Genomic DNA, 19,139 nt, shown 5'->3' on the forward strand with positions numbered 1-19,139 from the left:
TGCCCCCAGGGTGCACGCTCCCAGGAGGCTGGGGTTGGGAATGGGGCAGCACAAGGCACCCAGCACTAGGCAGGGGGAAGGGCGGCCCACATGCTGAGTCAGGCGCCTGGCCTTCAGCTGGTGTTTCCAACAACGCTAAGTCCACGCACAAATACACCAAAATGGGCCTAGACCTCAGCTCCTGGCAGACTCCTCTCATTCACTGAAAATGTCCCCTTCTTCTGTTCAAAAGTAATCTGGGGGAAATTCATGTAACAGAAATGAGTCATTTTAAAGTGAACAACTCAGTGGCCTTGAGTACATTCACAATACTGTGCAAATCACCTCTATCTAGTTCCAAGATATTTTCACACATGGAAGTAACACTGTCATGCATCAGGCAGTTTCTGTCCCCTCTCCTCTGCCCCAGCCCCCCGCAACCACCACTTTGTGGTCTGTCCTTTCAGTTCTCCACTCCAGATATCTCCTATGAAGAGGGCCATGTGACATGTGGCCTCTGGTGTCAGACCTGCTACTTGGCACAGCGTTTCAGACACCCCCCACACCGTGGCGCGTACAGCAGGCTGCGGTGGTGTGCCACTCCACTGTGGGGACACAGCCCCCCACGCCGTGGTGCGTACAGCAGGCTGCGGTGGTGTGCCACTTCACTGTGGGGACACAGCCCCCCACGCCGTGGCGCACACAGCAGGCTGCGGTGGTGTGCCACTCCACTGTGGGGACACACCACAGTCTGTTTCACAGTCTCCCTCCATGGCCATTGCGCTGTTTCTGTTTCTGGCCACTGTGAACAGTATTGTTTGGAGGTGCACAGACAAGTATCTGCTGAGTTCTTGCTTCCAATAATTTTGGGGGTACATTCAGGAATGGCATTGTGAGGATCATAGATGGAAATTCTGCATTTAACTCTCTGAGGAACTGCAAAGCTACTTTCCATGTGGCCACACCATGGTACATTCCCACCAGCCATGGATGAGGGGTCCTAGAAACGTTAATTTAAACACAACGTATGGAGAAAAAAATTCCTGAAATGATTTTCATTAATGCTGACCTCTGCAGCTCATCAAAGACTTAGGGGATTTATTGAACAGCTTTTCTTTAACAGGCCTTGTGAAATCTCTAATCCCTGCCTCCCCCTTCAAGTGCAGACAATATGCTAATCACCTAACAGACACCCAGCCCCGTTACAATCTAGCTGGTTGCCTAGGACCAACACGCGGGACACAATTATGAAACAAACGTGTCTGGAAGTCCCGTCAAATGCAAGAGGGCGCACAATGCCGGCTGCAAGTGCAGCATTTTACAGCAGGGAAGGGGGAGCCGAGGGAGGACAGCCTGGCCCAGGAAAGGCGGACGGAGGAGGGAAACCTGAGTGCGTGCGGAGGGACGGGCACGGCAAACACAGCCGAGCAGCCCACACGGCGACTGGGCACCGGCTCCCCAAGGGAGCCTGGCCACACCGCTAGCGCCCGGGAGTGTGGGCAGCAAGGACCCAGGGAGGGAGTCTCTGGAGTGGGACCCTCCATCTCCCCTGCCAGCACGGGGCAGTGTCTCATTTCCCGAGGGCCGCGGGGAGTGCATCTCCTGCCTAAGAGCTCCCTCCGACCTGCTAGGAAAGGTAACGTTGGCATGTTTCCTTACAAATGTTCGATCTCTGTGCCAAAACAAACCCAGCAGTCCTCATGCTGTGCGCGCAAAATTGAAAACATTTAAGTGCAGTGAGTCCCGCTTGCTGGAGGGAGGCAGAGTAACATGAATATGTACACGGTCTCTCCCCACCGCCTCTTCATCACCTGGGGAACACGACCACATCTAACCACGCATGGATGCAGCAAGAAGGTACACCTTCCATCCAGGCAAGATGGCCAAAGGGCTGGTCAGCACGGGTGCCTAGGGCACACACGGCCATAGGAGGCAGGCAGGGGCCCCTCTGCACCGGGCCTGGGTGACATTTCCCAATGCTCAAATCCACAGCCCCTACCTTGAGCAAGCCACTACAGGCACGCACCCTATGTGCACCCTATCTTAAGGCTACACCCCTGGGGCCAAAGCTGCCCCAGACTGAACCTATCACGGCACCGGACAGCAGCATGTGCACGCTGGGGGTGTGCAGAGTGAGTGCACACGTGTGTGTGGTGGAGGCTGCCACGCCCCTGAGCCTGGGTGTCTGACACGGACTCGGGTGCAGAAGCTGGGGTCAGGCGCTGCTTTGCCATCCTGGCCACAGATGGAACAGAGCGATACCGCTGCTGCACAGAACGCTGTGAGAACAAAGCACACCCTCCAACCTGACAGGTGAACAAGCTCAGCGGCGTTCCCTAGAGGAGGGGGCGGGGGGGCTTAGCAGGCTGCTGAAATCAAAGGCCCCGCTGCAGGGGCTAGGGGCTGTCCCCCTCTGTCCCCCACGCCTGGCCCCTGCGTTCCGTGAGGGCGGCGGACACTGACAGTATTTTGAGATGAGGACAGTAAGGCGCCCAAGCTACCCGCAGAGCTGTGCTGATCACCAAAAGCCCTGCTCCTGCGAAACACTCAGAAAACGTGACCAAAGGCCTGGCCAGACACTGACACAGAGCCGTGCACCCGGCTGCGTGGAGGGCCAGTTCCCGTGGGTACACAGTCACCTCACTCCCTGACTTTTGCATTCTTACAGGTAACCTTGCCACCTCTGTGGCCCAACAGAAACGCCCAGTCCGTTTCTCTCGGGAGACTTTCTCCAAGTCCCCCTCTTGGTTCCACTCGGGAGCGAGTCTGGGCTCTACCCTGGCCTTCACAAGGCTCTTCCCCAGGTGGGGCCGTTGCCTGCCCGGAGGAGCCGGAGCACCTGCCCCACGCCAGGGGCCGCTCTGCACCCTCTCTGCACTTGCAGCGCCCCGCGCGTCGTGGGTGAGCCTCTGCTGAGCGAAGCAAAGTGGGGAGGGATGACGTGGCGTCTGCCCTACTCGCCAGGCCATGGAATGGAAATGGCAAGCTGGGGAAGATGAAAAATGGCCCGTTTCTCAGAGAAAAATCTCTCCCCAGCCTTCCGGTTCCTGTCAGTGCCAGCAGCGACCCAACGTGGATTTCCACGGCTCCACAGGGACCCACGAATATCCTTCCTGCAGGGCAGCCCTGCCTTGACGGAGAGCAAGTACCCGCAGCCCTCCGGAAGCCGACACTTCTCCCCGGGGCTGGCTGGCACACCAGCCGCCGCCTATCCACGCAGACTTGTTTGCAGAACGTCAGGACCACAAACAGGAGAGGGGGAAAGAGGGGTCAAGGTGAGGCATCAGCACATACTTGCAGACTTGGGTGGGGCTGGGACCTAACGCAACGCTTCAGGGTGCATCGACATCTGCAGTTCCCCGCGGTGGGGAGCCCAGGGCCTGCCCCCACCCCACTTCCCTGGCCTCAGCTGATGGCCACAAGTCATTTGCTCTCACCATCAAACTGGGGGACAAAAGCAGGCTTGGTTCTCCCCCAGCGTCTCAGAGCAACAGTCAGACGAATGCCTAAGAAGATGGATTTGACTAAACACCAGCTATTTAGAGGAGGGAGGAATTTCTTCTGGCCATGGTGAATTTGGCACTAGAGTTTCACACTGGGCGTGGAGCAGGGTGAGGGCGGGGAAGGCAATCCATGCTGGGGGTGCAGTGCAGGCTGGACAAAGGCTGTGCCGAGGCCACACGGGGCGGAGGGTGCCGCTGGGCCCACTCAACAGGACTTTGAATTCCACAGCTTCAACACCAAGCTTAGGAATCTGGAGCTGCAGCAGGAGAGAGGATCAAGGAACGCACTGTAGGCATCGACTTCCGAGCAAGAAAAAGCAGCGTCTGAGAGTGGGAAGGCCAGGCCCGACGCTGCTCATGGCCCCGGGGGCACCTGCTGCCATGGGGAGCAGGGGGTGCACACAGCAGCCAGGAGCACAGCCGCTCCCCGGGCTGACGGACTGCCCACGTGCAGGAGCACCTGGCTGCTCCGAGCTGCAGAGGACACCGTGGGACGAGACTTTGCTGCTGCCCTCACTTCTTCCAGCAAACAAGTGAAAGCCCCTGCTGGTGGGCAGAGAAGGCAAAGAACCCGGATCGACGGCCAGCACGTGGCCCAGGCTTCAGAGCTGGACAGGAGGGCACACAGGGGTGCAAAACCAGCTACCTCTCCAGTCTTGAAAACCCCCTCAGGGCGGAGGGGGCCTCGCTGTGTGGAGGTGACCTGTCTCACACGGGCGTGCAGGCCGCAGCCACAGTAATGGAAGAACCAAGGGCAGGACTCTGGGCACGAGCATCAAACTCCACGGATACTCAATTAAATCCGCCGTTGACCTCCAAAGTCTTGGCATTCAGCAGTAACAGCTGGTCACTTCCGCTTCTCGTGGTCACTGTCCTCAGCTTTGAGAGGACGAGGGCATGACCCACAACCAGGAGAGCGCAGACAGAAACCGCACGCCATCAGCACTTCCGGCGCCGGCAGCTGTGGATTCCCCAGAACTGTTTTCCTAGGCGCCCCGGCAGCCGCTTCCAGAGACGACTGTGACCCTGCTCCCCACCCCAGGACAGGATGAACAGGCTTCTACCCAGACGCAGCAAGACAAAGGCAGGAAGGGAAGCGAGGCGCGGTGAGGCTCACGGGCTCAACATCACCAGGCATTCCTTCAGACGGCGTAGGGGGAGGTCGACTGCACACTGTTATCTCAAAACCTGAAATCTTATGAGGATTATTTTTGACACACAGCTCCACGAGTTTGAGCCCCTGTGCGGACTCACGTTGCCACGACCACACTGCAGGTGTGGAATGGCTCCATCTGCAATCGCCCTGCTGCCGCTCATGGGGCCCGACTTTCACAAGTGAGAACGGCACCTGACGCTGTTTATATTCTGGGGCTCACACTGAGTGCATTTCTACTCCATTTAAGTTCTGAGTCACAAAATGGAAAGGACTAGAGATCCTTCACTGGAGGTCAGTGGATGACAAGGGAGTGGCACTAACTGTCCCTCATGTTCTGGCCAAAGAGCTTTTGTTTTATGTCCAGCAGCTACATAAATATGGTTGTGATGGGAGACACTTTCCCAGGCAGGAGAGTTAGAACTAGGAAGCAGCTCCAAATAGTGGGAACAGCATGCACCTGCCCACACACACACACACGCACACACACCCATGCCTTATCCAACACATCCCACAGCCCTCACACACCAGTACATTCAACTCACACACCACATGTGCAACCACACCATATACAAACTTACCCTCCACAGATCCCAACATACACCTAACACATAGCACATGCTGCCTAAGGGCAGTGCTGGAACATGGTCTCTGGCAACACTGCAGTCTTGGGGCTGTCAGCGTTGACGGGACTGGGTGTGGGGAGCACAAGCAGGTGTGAGATGGTGCCAAACATCCCAAGGCCCCTGGGACCCCACCCCACCACTTCTTCTGAGGCCTCCAGGTCCAGCTTAGACTCGGGATGTCTGCCTCACTTCAGGTCCAGCGCACAGCAATACAGCCCGCGCCTCAAGTCACGACTGGCGCACCCACCTCCCTCCCCAGGCTGACCAAGGTCTGTCCCCACCCTCCCCAAACGCTAGCCCCTTCGTTGCTGCACTGGACGCCAGAGAGGTCAACGTTCAGGTACTGTTCCTTCAGTTTCCACTGGCAGGATCTGTGGGACTGGCCCTCCACGTATGGGTGCAGAGAAGAACCAGAAAGGATGCCCAACCCCAGACCGGGAAATAAGGCGGTGTTGGGCTCACAGACAGCGAATGATGACATCCGCTGAGGTCACACAGATGCCATCATAGAGGTGCGTAAGCGGGGAAAGCACAGGACTAGTGAGCCAGAGCGGCAAGCGCCAGGTATGGTGGGACACGAGTCACGTGCCTACAGCTGCTCCCTTCAGCAATAACCCTGCGAACTGTGATGTTTCTCCTCGACATGGAAACGGAAAATGAGCCTCAAAGATTGGAACTTGCCTAAAATCACACAGCAGATCTGGAATTCAAACCCTGGTCTGTCTGTCACATATAATAATGATGATAAAAATAAAGTGGTAACAGTAGGAGTAGGAAAAACAAACAAAGCAGCTAGTATTCACCGGTGCTTACTATGCACCAGGTGCACACAATTTGTCTCATACGCTGCAGGAAATCTTTGCTGATTCAGCTTTTTGATTTTTAAAATTTACTTTATTTACTTGAAAGGCAGAGTGACAGACAGAGGGAGAGGGAGGTTGATCGTCCATCTGCTGGTTCCCTCCCTAAAAGGCCACAACAGCCAGGGCTGGGCCAGGTCAAAACCATGAGCCTGGAAGTTCGACTGGGTCTCCCACGTGGGTGCAGGGGCCCAAGGACTTGGATCATCTCCCACTGCCTTCGGGCACACCAGCAGGGAGTAAAGTTGAGCAGCTGGGCTCAGCCTGGGGCTCTGATTCGCATCGCCAACAACAGAGGCTCAGCTTAGCCTGCTGCACCACAACGCTGGCCCCTTCATCAGCTCTAATGGAAGACGAAGTCGCCAGGCACGCGAGTAGAATGCCCACGAAGCCTCACCAGCAGAACGGCAGACCCGCGGCTACGAGGCCAGAGGGTGACAGTCAGGCCTTGCTGTGCTGGGCCTGCTCCATGCGTGGAAGTCATTTCTAATTTTCTGAGAAGGAATAATGGCACAAGACAGATGTTGGCTCACTTCAGGGAAATGATCTGTTAGAAGCTGAGTCAGCTGTCTTCAGTTTTAAATTTAAATTTCACAGGTGGAAAGACAAGATGAGAATATAATTTTGGTGAGATGCAATTGCTTCACAAGATGCCGATTCTAGGAGTCTCTCCGATCCAGGGCTAGCCAACAGTGACAGACAAGAAACGGCACGGGTTTCTGGCACGTACGATGGAGCGAGCTATTTCAAAGCACACGAGGCCACTGCCACTATTCACTGACCCACGGGGGCAGTCAGTCATTAGCCCATCCACAGCTGAGTGTGGGGAGTGGCAGCTGCACAGGTGCAGGAAACGTGGGAGAAGAGCACTCCAACTCCACCCCATCCACTGGTGCTCTGCAGGCACCTCCCTGGCAGGGGTCCTAGCTCGGGGCCTGCCCGGGCCCTGGCCTCAGCTGCTCAGTGCCAGGCCAGTAGCTGAGAGCAAGGATGTGGGTGCCCGATGATCGTATTCTTTTCTCTTTCAAAGAGGGTTACATTCAGGGTCACAGAAAGAGAAGGAGAGACAGAGAAAGACCTTTCATCCTCTCGTCTCATGGCTGCAATGGCCAGGGATGGGCCAAGCTGAAGCCAAGAGCCAGGCGCTTCTTCCAGGTCTCGCACATGGCTGGCAAGGGCCCAAGCACTCGGCCCATCTTTCACTGTTTCCCAAGCCATTTAAGGGAGCTGGATGGGAAGTGGAGCAGCCGGGACACCATGAACTGGTGCCCATACGGGATGCTGCACTGCAAGTGGCCCTCAGGTTACTGTGTTTCATTTCAGATCCCCAGTGCCCCAAAGGCCAAAGGTAGAGCTCAACTCTAAGTTCTTGGCCTAGAGTTCTTGTACTGGCTTTTAAAGCCATCTCCCCTTTACTCCCTTTCCATTTACCAGTGCCACACACGACTGCTAGGGAGGACGACGACCAATGGCCCACTTATGCCACTGCAGTTAGCACTGGGGCACGGGTCACACACTCTGCTGGCTCGGCACCACGGTGCCATCCTGCGCTCCACACTGCTTGGCTTTTCTGCCTCAGAGCTCTGTGAGGACTTGCTCAAGCCCACTCAGTCCTTGCATAAGCTCAGCCCAAACGAAGGCACAGGCCGGGGCTGGCGTTCTGGCGCAGCGGGCGGAGCTGTCGTTAGACACCTGATGGGGAGTGCTGCTTTGTGCCCCAGCACTCTGCTTCCGCTCCAGCTCCTGGCCAACGCACCTCGCACCTCGGAAGCAGCAGGCGATGGCTCCGCCTGTGTGGCGGACGCAGACGTAGTCCTTGGCTCCTGGCTTCAGCCTTGCTCAGCCAGCTCGGAAGTGAACCAACGTATGAAAGATCTGTCTCTCCCTGCCTCTCTCTCATACATAAGTCACAGGAGAGCTACCGTTCCTGAGGGCAGCCCTCAACCCAGGGCCCAGAGCCCAGAGCCCCAGGCTCTCGCCCTTTCGTGCACAGTTCGGGGGTGGGGGGGCCTTCTCAGGCTCCACAGAGGTGCATGGAGCCCTGTGGTCATCAGCACTCCTAATAATGCTGCCTCTCCTTCCAGCATCACTCTCCTACCCCTCACTCCTGCCTCCTGGGATCAGCTCCCAAGTGGACGTACTGCACCCAAGCCCTTCCCTCACGTTCTGCTTCTGGGGAAACCCAAACTAAGGCATTTGCTAACATCTCCATCTCAACCTCTACGCAAGGACAGGAGCCACAAGAGCCCCAACCGCTCCCGACAATGCCTGCGGGTTGCTTGTCTCAGCCACCCTCTGTAAGACCCTGTAGGAGCCGGCAGCTGATGGGGGCAGGGATGAGAGGGGAAACTCCAGGCTCACCTTGCCCTGGTGGTGCCTGGGAGCCTGAGAAGCGCACAGAAGATGCAGAACATGCAGCAGCCCCAAAGCCAGCAAGGGCAGCAAAATGACTCCAGGATGCTAGGAGCTCCGGCTTCTCAGTTTAACGAGAGGTGCCTACGCCGGGCAGACCGAGGAGGCCCAGGACACTGAAGCCTGGCACAGCCAGCCCTGGCTACCCAGGGACAGCTCATTCCATTATGGGTTAGAGGTGAACACTGCCGTAACTGAGGGCACGCCTACTCATGTCTTGAAATCTCAGCACAAAACATAATGTCTGAGGCATCTCAGGAATTCAAAAATTACCTGTTGGAAACACAGATGAGGATTAAAACCATAAATCTAGCCACAGCCACGGGGAGAGTCCAGGAGCTGCTTAATAGCAAGTAACATGTCTGCTGTCAGTTCGGCCAAAGTCACGCACATTGAGCCTCTGCCGAGCACTGGCCGTCTCACTCCCACCCCGACTCTGGACACTCTCCTCTGAGCCACTCACTTTTCCAGCCCTCCAATCCTTACGAGCTCTCCTGTTGCATTCACCAGTATTTCTGGATTCTCACCGTCATCATCACAGGGGCAGAAAGGTCTGGCCACTAGTCAGCCAGCAGTTACAGGCCATTCGGAAGGGCCACCAGCCACTCTGAGGAGTGAGCATCAGCCTGGGGCCATCTTGGCGGGGGACACAGTACACCTGGGTGGGCTGAGCCCCTGGAGCCCAAGCCACTTGGAAAAGCAATTCTCCAAGGACGATAACGAGGACGGCAAGGAACAGAAGGGAACTTATGGAGGCTATGGAACATTTACGACGCAGACCAACAGTCTCACGGGTGTATACTTATTCCCAAACTTGACTAAGTTGCAGACAAACATGTATAGCTCTGTATGTCAATCATACCACCTCAGTGAGGCAGTGTGTGTGTCAGAAAGGAAACTGCTGCAGATCCCGTCCAGGGGTGTTGCCTGGCCCCATCCCCAGAGGGGGTTCATCAGGTCTCTTTTGCAGCCCCAGAGTCTTTTTTTTTTTTTTTTTAAGATTTTATTTATTTTTTGAGAGGTAGACACTGCAGACAGTGAAAGGGAGAGAGAGAGAGAGAAAGATCTTCCATCCACTGGTTCACTCCTCAAATGGCCGATCCGAAGCCAGGAGCCAGGAGCTTCCTCTGGATCTCCCACGCATGTGCAGGGACCCAAGGACCTGGGCCATCCTCCACTGCTTTCCCAGGCCATAGCAGAGAGCTGGATGGAAGTGGAGCAGCCGGGACTCGAGCCGGCACTCATATGGGATGCCGGCGCCACAGGCAGAGGATTAACCTCCTGCACCACAGCGCTGGTCCCCCAAGACTCTAACAGGTACCCTAGATGATTCTGATGTAGAAGAGTCCTTGGACCCCACTTTGGAAAATGAGTGGTTGATGCCTCGAACCCAACAGTGGTTACAGGTTTAGGGGCACATGGTCAGCAGTGCTGCAGCCGGGCACAAAACTGGGCCAAGTTCCCAGGGTGTGAGTGCCACTTCTGCTCACAGGCACGCCCAGGTAGGCTCAGGTGTGTGAGTGCCACTTCTGCTCACAGGCACGCCCAGGTAGGCTCAGGTGTGTGAGTGCCACTTCTGCTCACAGGCACGCCCAGGTAGGCTCAGGTGTGTGAGTGCCACTTCTGCTCACAGGCACGCCCAGGTAGGCTCAGGTGTGTGAGTGCCACTTCTGCTCACAGGCACGCCCAGGTAGGCTCAGGTGTGTGAGTGCCACTTCTCCTGGCCACAGGCACGCCCAGTACGCTCAGGCGGTCCAAGGAGGGCCCTGGCATCTCAGTGTCTCTGTATGTGTGTCCCGGCATGTGCTGTACCTGCATGCTCTCTGCAAGTGTCTGTCTTCCTCCATGTGGTGGGGATCTGCGCGTCAGCCTCTCTGTCACCAAGGTGCTCAAAAGCACGCCTATGTCCACACGCCCTTAAGTTGTGTTACGTGTGTGTGAGATGTATGTGTGCATGTGTGTGTGAGTGTGCATGTGTGTGTGAGTGTGCATGTGTGTGTGCGGGGTAACTGTGGAACCTGGGCAGAGAGTTACTCAAACACAGGTAGAGCTTTTCACTTTACTTATTTTTTATACTTATTAATAATTATTACAATATTTTAATAAGGATTTAAAATGTTTTTAAGTTCAAAGTGTTTTACCATGTAACTGAAGGTCCCAGAGACGAATGAGGGAGAAAGGAAGACAAGCTAACAGCCTAGCAGCTTATCACCTGTGCTCAGTCTCCACACTTCCCATCCCCCTGAGATTTAAGTGGCTTGGCCACGTCAGGTCCTACCTCAGCTGTGGCCCAGCGCCTCCTCCTGTGGCTTCTGTTAGGAATAAAGACGGATTAGTTTAAGAAGCTCACACCACATGCACCTGCTTCCAGGGCTGCTCTTCTCAGCATAACCGCACACGTGGTCACTTTTTATGTACTACTAAGCTGTGCCGTTTCAGAAACAACCCACGCTCACGGCCTTATAAAGTGATTCCCCCTTCTTGAAGCAGCTCATGTTTTCAGTCTGGAGCATCAATGTTGGAACCTGCCTGACCTCTGTGACGGGGAGATCGAGCAGGATCTGAGTTTGGGCTGATGAGGCCGTGGTCAACCTGCTGGACAGAAAACTGCTTCCTGGCCAGAGACTCAACCACCAACGCTGGCTGTCTGGGAAACACAGGCCCTGGTCAATGGGATCCGAACGGAGGAGGGCGGGCCCCAGGGCTGACGTCCTGCTGATTATGATGCAGTGGGACCCCAGGGCACGGGCAGGACTGGAGCTGAGGTCTCTCAGACTTCACAGCCACGGCGCAGTTTGAAACCAGGTTCTGAAAGAGCCACGCGTCAGAACTGTGCCTTAAAGACTGCACAGTCACGCGACAGAAGCAAGCGAAACAGAAATCTACTCCATCTACGTCGATCCGGCAACCAAAGCATTGGAAACGCTCAGCGCACTGAGGTGCCCACACTCACGAGGGGGCGGGAAGCCCCTCATCCTCCAGGGCCCCCTCCTTCTACTCCTGAGTAAATGCCATCTCCTAGCTTCTGGGTCTCCCCGGTTAACACTCCCATACTCGCTTATTCAGTCACAAGTCACTTAGCAGGGCTATGTTCTGAGTAACATGTCACTGCACAGTATCCTCACTGTGTGGACACCAAGAGGGTACTGTGCCACCTGGCCCGGCCACAACATCACTAAGTGAAAGGATCGTGTGTGACCCCCATCGTACACGTACTCTGCTGCTGACTAAAATGGCACTACGCAACACCTGACTTCACACCAGTCCCCGGCAGCTGGACCAGGCCTCCTCTCCTGTCCCAGATAGCTCGCATTTCCTTTAAGACCTGCCACATTATAGTTCTTGGCCTATAAATTTCCCCTAATAAACATTTCGTTTTTAGATGGAAGCGACAGAGAGAGTGTTCCAATCTACTGGTTCACACCCCAAGTGTGTGCGATGGCCCCAGTCCAGGTCTGGGTGGCAGGAACCCAACTACCTGCCCTCCAGGTTCCACGTCAGCAGTCAGCTGGAGTGGGACACTGGTGTGGAGTGGGCATCTCACCATCAGGCCAAATGCTTTGTGCTCCCGCTCACCCATTTATAAAACCTCTCACTGAATGACTTCTAATGTCTTGCACTAGTTTTGCTCAGGTCAGTTCCCTAGAGTCTGGCCACAGGTTTGGCTAAATATCTGTTGAATGAACAAACATTTGCAATACCAAAACACCAGCATTAAGCCCTGGGCAGTTTGTGTTTCTCATCTCCTCAAAGATTAGAGACCACGCCTTACCTCCCATACCTCTGAGTGCGCGTGTAACACAGGATACCTGGGAGGTAGCCAGCGAGTGTTTGATGAAGCGAACTGAATGAAAATTCATCTCCATCTCCTATTTAAAACCACTATGGGATCAACTGGAACAGAGTGTGCCAAGGGAACCAGACAACTGGTTCCAGACTACTGGCTATTTTTATATCCTAACTGTTGCGCCTATTGTGCGGGTCCAAGTAATGGTCACAAGTGTCGTAGGAAAGTCTGCGCGCTGACTGTCCCAGAGCAGAAACACGGACGCGGTACGTCTCAGTCCCGCTGTTCCCGGCCTGAGTGGCAACACTTTCTGTCTGTGCTTCCAAGACTGCGCTTTAACGTCTGGCCTCGCTTCAGCTTGCTGGTCACGCTGACGGTGCGAAGACCCCAGAGCCAACTTACTACCTGCTCCAACCGACAAACACAACCCAACTAGCATCAGTGCGGAATCAAATACGGAAGACGGCGGGCTTCCACGGGGAGGGCACACAAGCCAGCAGGAGGGATACCTGAAAGGCGACTGCGATAAGGAAATCCCTCTCCCCTGGAGCAGTGGCTCTCCAAAAGCGGTCTCAGGCACACCTGGACCAGGCTCACTCCAGCTCCCTGAGGGACTCCCTGGACTGCAGCCTGGCGCTCCAGGGAGGGCGACCCCTTGTGGACGCCAGTGCAGGTCTGGGGAAGAACTGGCAGAAGGCTGCTGAGAACAAGCTCCCGAAGGCAGAGGACCAGCGCCGGTGACATGTAACCACGCAACTGACCTTCCACTTGGAGTCTGCAACCTGCACCAGGTTGGAGAGCAACCTGTTCCCTTGAAGAACCCAGCCCCAGGTGTGCCGTGCAGAATTCCAGCACAGCACGGTCCCAACCTCGGTCGTGCCCCACACTGTGGACAACAGTTGGCTCCCAGGACACCAGGTCCTTCCCCAGGCCTCCAGTCTGAGGACAGGAGCCTCTCTCTTCATCTGGCTGCTGCCACATCGCTGGGCAGCGATGCTGGCGGCAAGACAGTTAACACAGTCCCACTGAAAAGGAGGGAGGGCCGTGTAAGTGTTTCTAGTCGATACAAGGACCGGGGGGGGGGGGGGGGGCGGCAGGCAGAACTGACAGGCCCAGCCAGGAGGCTGACTGCAGCAAGGGCTGGCCTCTCTGGTCCCAGGGAGCTCGGACAACTTCACCGAGGTCCCCAAAGCTGCTTCCTTCTCGGACAATTAGAGAGCTTTCCTTATTCCCTCTGCTTCTCTCCAAGCAGGAAGACCAAGTTGGCAGCGTGGCCTGGACGGCGAGGACTGTGGAGACCAGGAGCTACAGAAATGTGCCGACTGACACGCGGCAGACTGCTCCGGAAACAGGCGAGGCTGGGGAGCAGCAGGACGCTGTGGCCACCCTGGATGCGGCAGCGTTTCCGGCGGAGCAGCCACACTGCCTACCTGCTGACCGTGCCCTCGACACCAGGGCTGTGCTCAGAGAGGACAGGTGTGAGGCCAAGGCCAAAGCGGCCACAGAGAGGAAGGGGTCACCGTGCTCCGAATTTCAGGCAGTGGTCACCTAGAGGCTAAAGCAAGGGGGAACTGGCCGACCCGAAGGCAGGCCTCAGAGAGAAACCAGATTCCAGGCCGGACGTGACCATGCCTGCCTGGGAAGCGCAAGGACGGCTGGGAAGAGCTCCCGGGGGCCCAGGGTGGGCGCAAAGCTGCCCTCAGCACAAACCACAGTGTCCGCGCAAGGCTCGCCCGTGTCACTAGTGACTGGTGTCCAGCCCGCCCCCGAGCCTCACAGCACAGACCCCCTGAGCTGGGCTCCCCAGCTCTGTGAGCCCAGCTCCTCAGGACCAGGGACACCAGGGAAAGCAAAGGCAAAGCAGAGCTGCGGAGTTGGCGGCAGGGGAAGCTGGGGGCGGGAGCTGTCCACACAGGCACAAGAGGGCGAGGACGCAGAAGGGGCTAAGGATCCCAAAGGCAGCTTGCTAGATTCATAGGTTATATTTTAAATATAGTTTTTTGTTTTTAAAAAAGCGTGTTTATTTTATGTGAGCGGGAGGGAGAGAAGAAAGCGAGAGAGCTTCCATCTGCTGGACTGCACCCCACGTGCCCACAGTCGGGAACTCAGTCATGTCTCCCACATGGATGGCAGGGAACGGGTACCTGACTCAGCACCTGCTGCCTCTCAGGCTGTGCAGAAGCAGGAAGCTGGATGAGGAGGCAGAACTGGGACTTGAACCTAGGGTGCGGACACCCAACTGGCACCCTAACCGTGCACCGAATGCCTGCCCCCAAACACGTCTCCAACCTCAACTTTGAATAAACCTGAAGAAAACTGGGAATCTAACTACAAAAGAGAAGCCTGGGAAGCCCCTGGGTTGCTCCAGCTCACCCTGCATCAGGCTAACACCTAGGAAGAAGCAGCCTTTGGCAGGCTGAACTCACACACTGCAGCACAGAGCTGGGAGTGCAGGGCCAGCCCTGGCCCAGCTCCTGATCACGTGGGCTGGGGACCGACCCATGATGGCGCCACCAGAGCTGGCTTTCAAAGAGGACACACGCTGCCGGCTGCCCACGGTCACCATCCTTCCGCCGCGGCTTCCCTCAGGGCTTACTTCTCCCCTCCGCCTGGCTCCACCGAGAAGCACCTGGCTCCGGAGCCAGCGGAGCCGTCTCCACAGAGCAGCAGGGCCACCCAGCAGAACACACAGCTCAGGACGGGGGAGTGGGAAGGAGCCTGGCGTCAGAGCGGAACCAGGCAGGGACCCTCGCCAAGATGGGGGAGCCGCATGCATACCGGCAGCTAGTGCGGGACAAAGTGGCTGGACCTGAGCTGCTGCAGCCCATAAAATGCCTCCTCACCGGAGAAACAGCACAGCGGCTGGGGGGTCCTTAACGCCTCATCGTGAGTCAGCATCAGGACAAACAGAGACTGGGAGGGAGGTGAGGGGCCTGCAGCTCCTGTCGTGTGGCCGTGTGGCCGCTGCTCTTCCCAGCAGGCGGGGAGGAGCTGGGAGGAGACTTGCAACAGTGCTGTGGGCAGTCAGGCGGGCCAGGAATGGGTGAGGATCGGCTGTGTCCGCATGGCTCTGGCACATTTTCCAGCTTTTTCTCCGTGGCCTTGAAGCCCCCGGGGCAGAGGGTCTCAGGCAGCAGTCTTAGGGACCTGTTCCATGTCACTGACTATCTTCTCGCAGGAGTCTGTCACTTCTTACCACTGCCTGGTCCCTGTGATCTCAAGGACAACCCACCACTATTGCCCCAAACCACCTCTCTCTCTGTCTTCAGTCAGCTCCTCCCTGCGCCCCTCTCAGGCTGGCTGCTGCCTACAGCACAGCACCTACGATGTGTTAACCACGGCGAGCGATCAGCCCAGCAAGCGCAGAGGCCAGCTTCTCCCAGGTTATGGGTTAGGAGATGAACGTCTAGGGAAATGAGGCAACTGGCCCAGGCCACACAGCCTTTGAGTGGAGGGATCAGGTCCAACCCCGGGGCCTCCTGACTCGGAAGGCAGCAGAGAGCAGCTCTCAGCCCTGACTGGCCCTGGGCCCAGGAAAGCTGCTAGAGGTCATTCAGCCAGCCGTGGGTCCGGTCCGCGGAGGGCGCTACGGGAGTGCCCCGGCCGCGGGTCTGGTCCGCGGAGGGCGCTGCGGGAGTGCCCCGGCCGCGGGTCCGGTCCGCGGAGGGCGCTGCGGGAGTGCCCCGGCCGCGGAGGGCGCTGCGGGAGCGCCCCGGCCGCGGGTCCGGTCTGCGGAGGGCGCTGCGGGAGCGCCCCGGGAGTCTTGCAGGTGCAGCCAGGGCTGAGAGTCAGTATGCAGGAGACTCCGGACAGTGAGCGCCTCGTCCACGACCCTGCACTCGGCACGGCGCCGGGTTGGGAAGTAAACGCTTGTTGAATGACTGACTGTATGGAGGAATGGTTGCCTAATTCACACTTCCCAGAGGCTCCACAATTCTCCCGTCGCCCAGACCCAGGCCTGAGGCTCGCTCACCACAGCAGTGAGCAGCTGGCTCCCTGACTCCTCCCTTCCTCAGCCTCCTCCACACAGGAGGTGAGAGGAGCAGCCTTCCCAGCCTTCACCTTTGGCCGCTCAAATCTCAGGACACAGTTGCCAAGCTTGAGTCTGCTACTCAAGACCCCCAGCAACCTGGTCCCACTCCGTGCTGGCGTGCGACCACACCTCCCTCAGAACTCTGTGCCGGCAGGTGGGTGACCTCCTGTCTCGCACATTCCTGCGGCGGGATTTTGGACAGCACGGTCCGCCCTCTTCTCCACCGTGAGGACCCAGTTCCTCCACCTTGTCTGGACCTTCATCCCAGCTCCCACGGATCCCTTCCAACTCTGAACAACTAGACTAAGCCTCCTACTTGGCTCTGCTCTTACCCGCCTCCTCACCATCATGTCAACGTGCGCCAATTAGGACCATACTTTCCCAGCTGCATTAACATCACTGGCACTGGAGGGCAGCAAGTGTTCACGCGCGCTCCTATCTCGCCCTGGGTGACGGCCACCACCAGGCCCCTCACGGCCCCTGTCATCTTGGTGCGGTCTTACCTGTAATACCGGGACTGCAGGTAGGTGGAGCACACGGCCTTGGACACGTGACTGGCTGACCCAAAGTCGATGACCTTCACCCTGTACGGCTGCCTGGACGGATCCACCAGCATGATGTTCTCCGGTTTGAGGTCGGCGTGGATGAGCCCGAGGCTCTTGAGCTTCATCAGGGCCGTGGCTACCTGCTGGAGGACCGGGCGGATGTATTTCAGGGGCAAGGGGCTAAACTTGTTCTGCTTCAGAAAGTCATAGAGGTTCTGTTCCAACATCTCAAAGACCAAGCAGGTGTGATTCTTGTGCTGGAAGCACTCGTAGGCCCGCACGAAGTTGTAGTCGTCGGCGCTCTCTGTGCTCAGCCGGGCCAGGATGCTCACTTCAATCTGGCCCTGTCGGGCATAGGACGGGTGGTTCTTGAGGATCTTGATGGCCACGATCTCATTGGTGCCCCGCTTCCAGCACTTGACCACTTGCCCGAACGTCCCTCGGCCCAGGAACTCCAGCACCTCGTAAGTGTTGGTCATGGAGCACAGCACTTCATGCTGGACCAGCTGGTAGTCCCCCTCGCTGTTGGAGCCGCTGTTTTTGGAGGTGGCAGTGGACGTGGTGGCAGTGGCGACCGTGGCCCCGCTGGCATTATTCTGAATCATGGGTGGATGCTCTTCGATGATCTGCACGCTGCTCGTGTTCTCGATCTCCTCGCTCTTACGCTTGAGTCCGCATTTCTGGTAGGTGTCAAGGAGGCTGACGGTGCTGCGCCGCATCAGGTTGTGTGGTCCGCCGAGGACGGGCCCAGGGACAGACGTGCTGCTTGAGGACGTGACCACTATGTGCCCGGTGCTTCCTGGGAAGATGATGGTCTGCTCGTAAGGTAGGCTGGGGTTTGGGATTGGCAAGGAGGTGCTGACGGTTGTGGTGGCTGGCTGAGAAGGTGCTGTGTTCTTGCTCTGGCTGTACACTCTGCTGTGGGAGCCGTACCCAGTCATGTCCCAGCTGGAACTCGGCTCTACTTTGAGTTTCTTCACACTACAGAAGGCACTTGATTGGAGGGTGTGAGGGGAGAAAACTTGCACATGTGAGGCCATACCTGTGAGGAAAGGAAGAGGAGAAATAAATTCGGAGCCACCTCTGTGTGGATAAATCCCAGAGATCCGCTGCAGTTCTGAGATGGCTGGGAGTGTGAAGAGCATTTTCCTCCCACTTCACAATGAGGCTGGGGACAGGAAGCTGCTGCACTCAGAGGCAGACTGGTTACTCAGTGTGTGGGTCACCTGCCACCAGCAGGGGGAAGGAGGCTTGCAGAATGAGAACGAAGACTCAGCTCATCTTTTTAAATATCAATAGTGTTTGTGACAGAAACTGCTATCAGGTGGCCCCTGGTTAACTGTTGTAAGCTTAGCTACTCCATGTGGTCAGCCAGCTCAGTCTTGTCGACAGGCCCCAGTGGTCAGGTGGCCCCGTGGGGGGGCTCCCCTGGTCTTCTGGCTGAACAAGTGCTGCCTGGCTTCTGAGCTGTCTTAACCAAAGTGTGCAGGGCTCTATCAGAGTTGTTCCGAGAGCAACTGTCTAGCTTAGCAGTTGACGACGTCCCCAACCTGGGTTCAACGCCCACCTGCAGCTTCTAACTTCAGCTCCCTGTTGGTGCACACCCTAGGGGGCAGTGGTTCTGGCCCACCCACATAAGGGACCTGAACTGAGTTCCTGGCTCCCGGGTTTGGCCTGGCCCAACCCTGACGGTTACAGGCATCTGGGGAGTGAACCAGCAGACTGGAGCTTCCTTTGTCTCTCTCTGCCTCTCAAGTTTACAAAAAGAAAAATTATAAATAAAAGAGTCTGACATTTTCATCTAGATTGACTAAAACATGCTATCAGCCTCTTCGCTGGGGAGTGGGAAGCACAGATTATGAACTCGATTCACTCACTTTCCATGCTAAATTCTTACATCGGTAAATTTTTCTAGAAAGGACTACTATTTCATATTAACACTTTGCACACAATTTAGCTAACTTCAGAAATTTGTAAGACGATTGCTTGGGAAGAGTTGTACAATTTATAATCACGGCGATACTGGAAACACAAAAACCCACAGAAACGCAATTAAGGAAAAATAACAAGGAGATGAGGAAGGGTAAGTCTTAAAGAAAAAAGCAGCTGCAGTGGGTACAGGCTTCTTCGAGGAGCAGAGCGGGCGCAGCTTCGCCAGACGCTGCTGGGGTTCAGCCACCCAGCGCCCATGCGTCTGGGGGCCCTCGGCCTCTGGCGGAGTGGTGGTCCACACCTTCCTCT

At 56.7% G+C, this 19,139-nt stretch overlaps 1 protein-coding gene across 2 annotated transcripts in view; it reads right to left on the reverse strand.

Annotated features, from left to right (window-relative positions):
• The window catches only part of HIPK2 (homeodomain interacting protein kinase 2), a 227,212-nt gene that overhangs the window by 138,901 nt on the left and 69,172 nt on the right, over positions 1-19,139 (reverse strand). For both annotated transcript variants that reach the window (XM_062216225.1, XM_062215397.1), the window contains exon 2: positions 16,857-17,940. In XM_062216225.1, coding sequence (XP_062072209.1) covers positions 16,857-17,940 — 1,084 coding nt within the window. The remainder of the gene's footprint in view (positions 1-16,856; positions 17,941-19,139) is intronic.

This window comes from Lepus europaeus, chromosome 1 (genome assembly GCF_033115175.1).
Source record: "Lepus europaeus isolate LE1 chromosome 1, mLepTim1.pri, whole genome shotgun sequence".
Classification (NCBI taxonomy): Eukaryota; Metazoa; Chordata; class Mammalia; order Lagomorpha; family Leporidae; genus Lepus; species Lepus europaeus.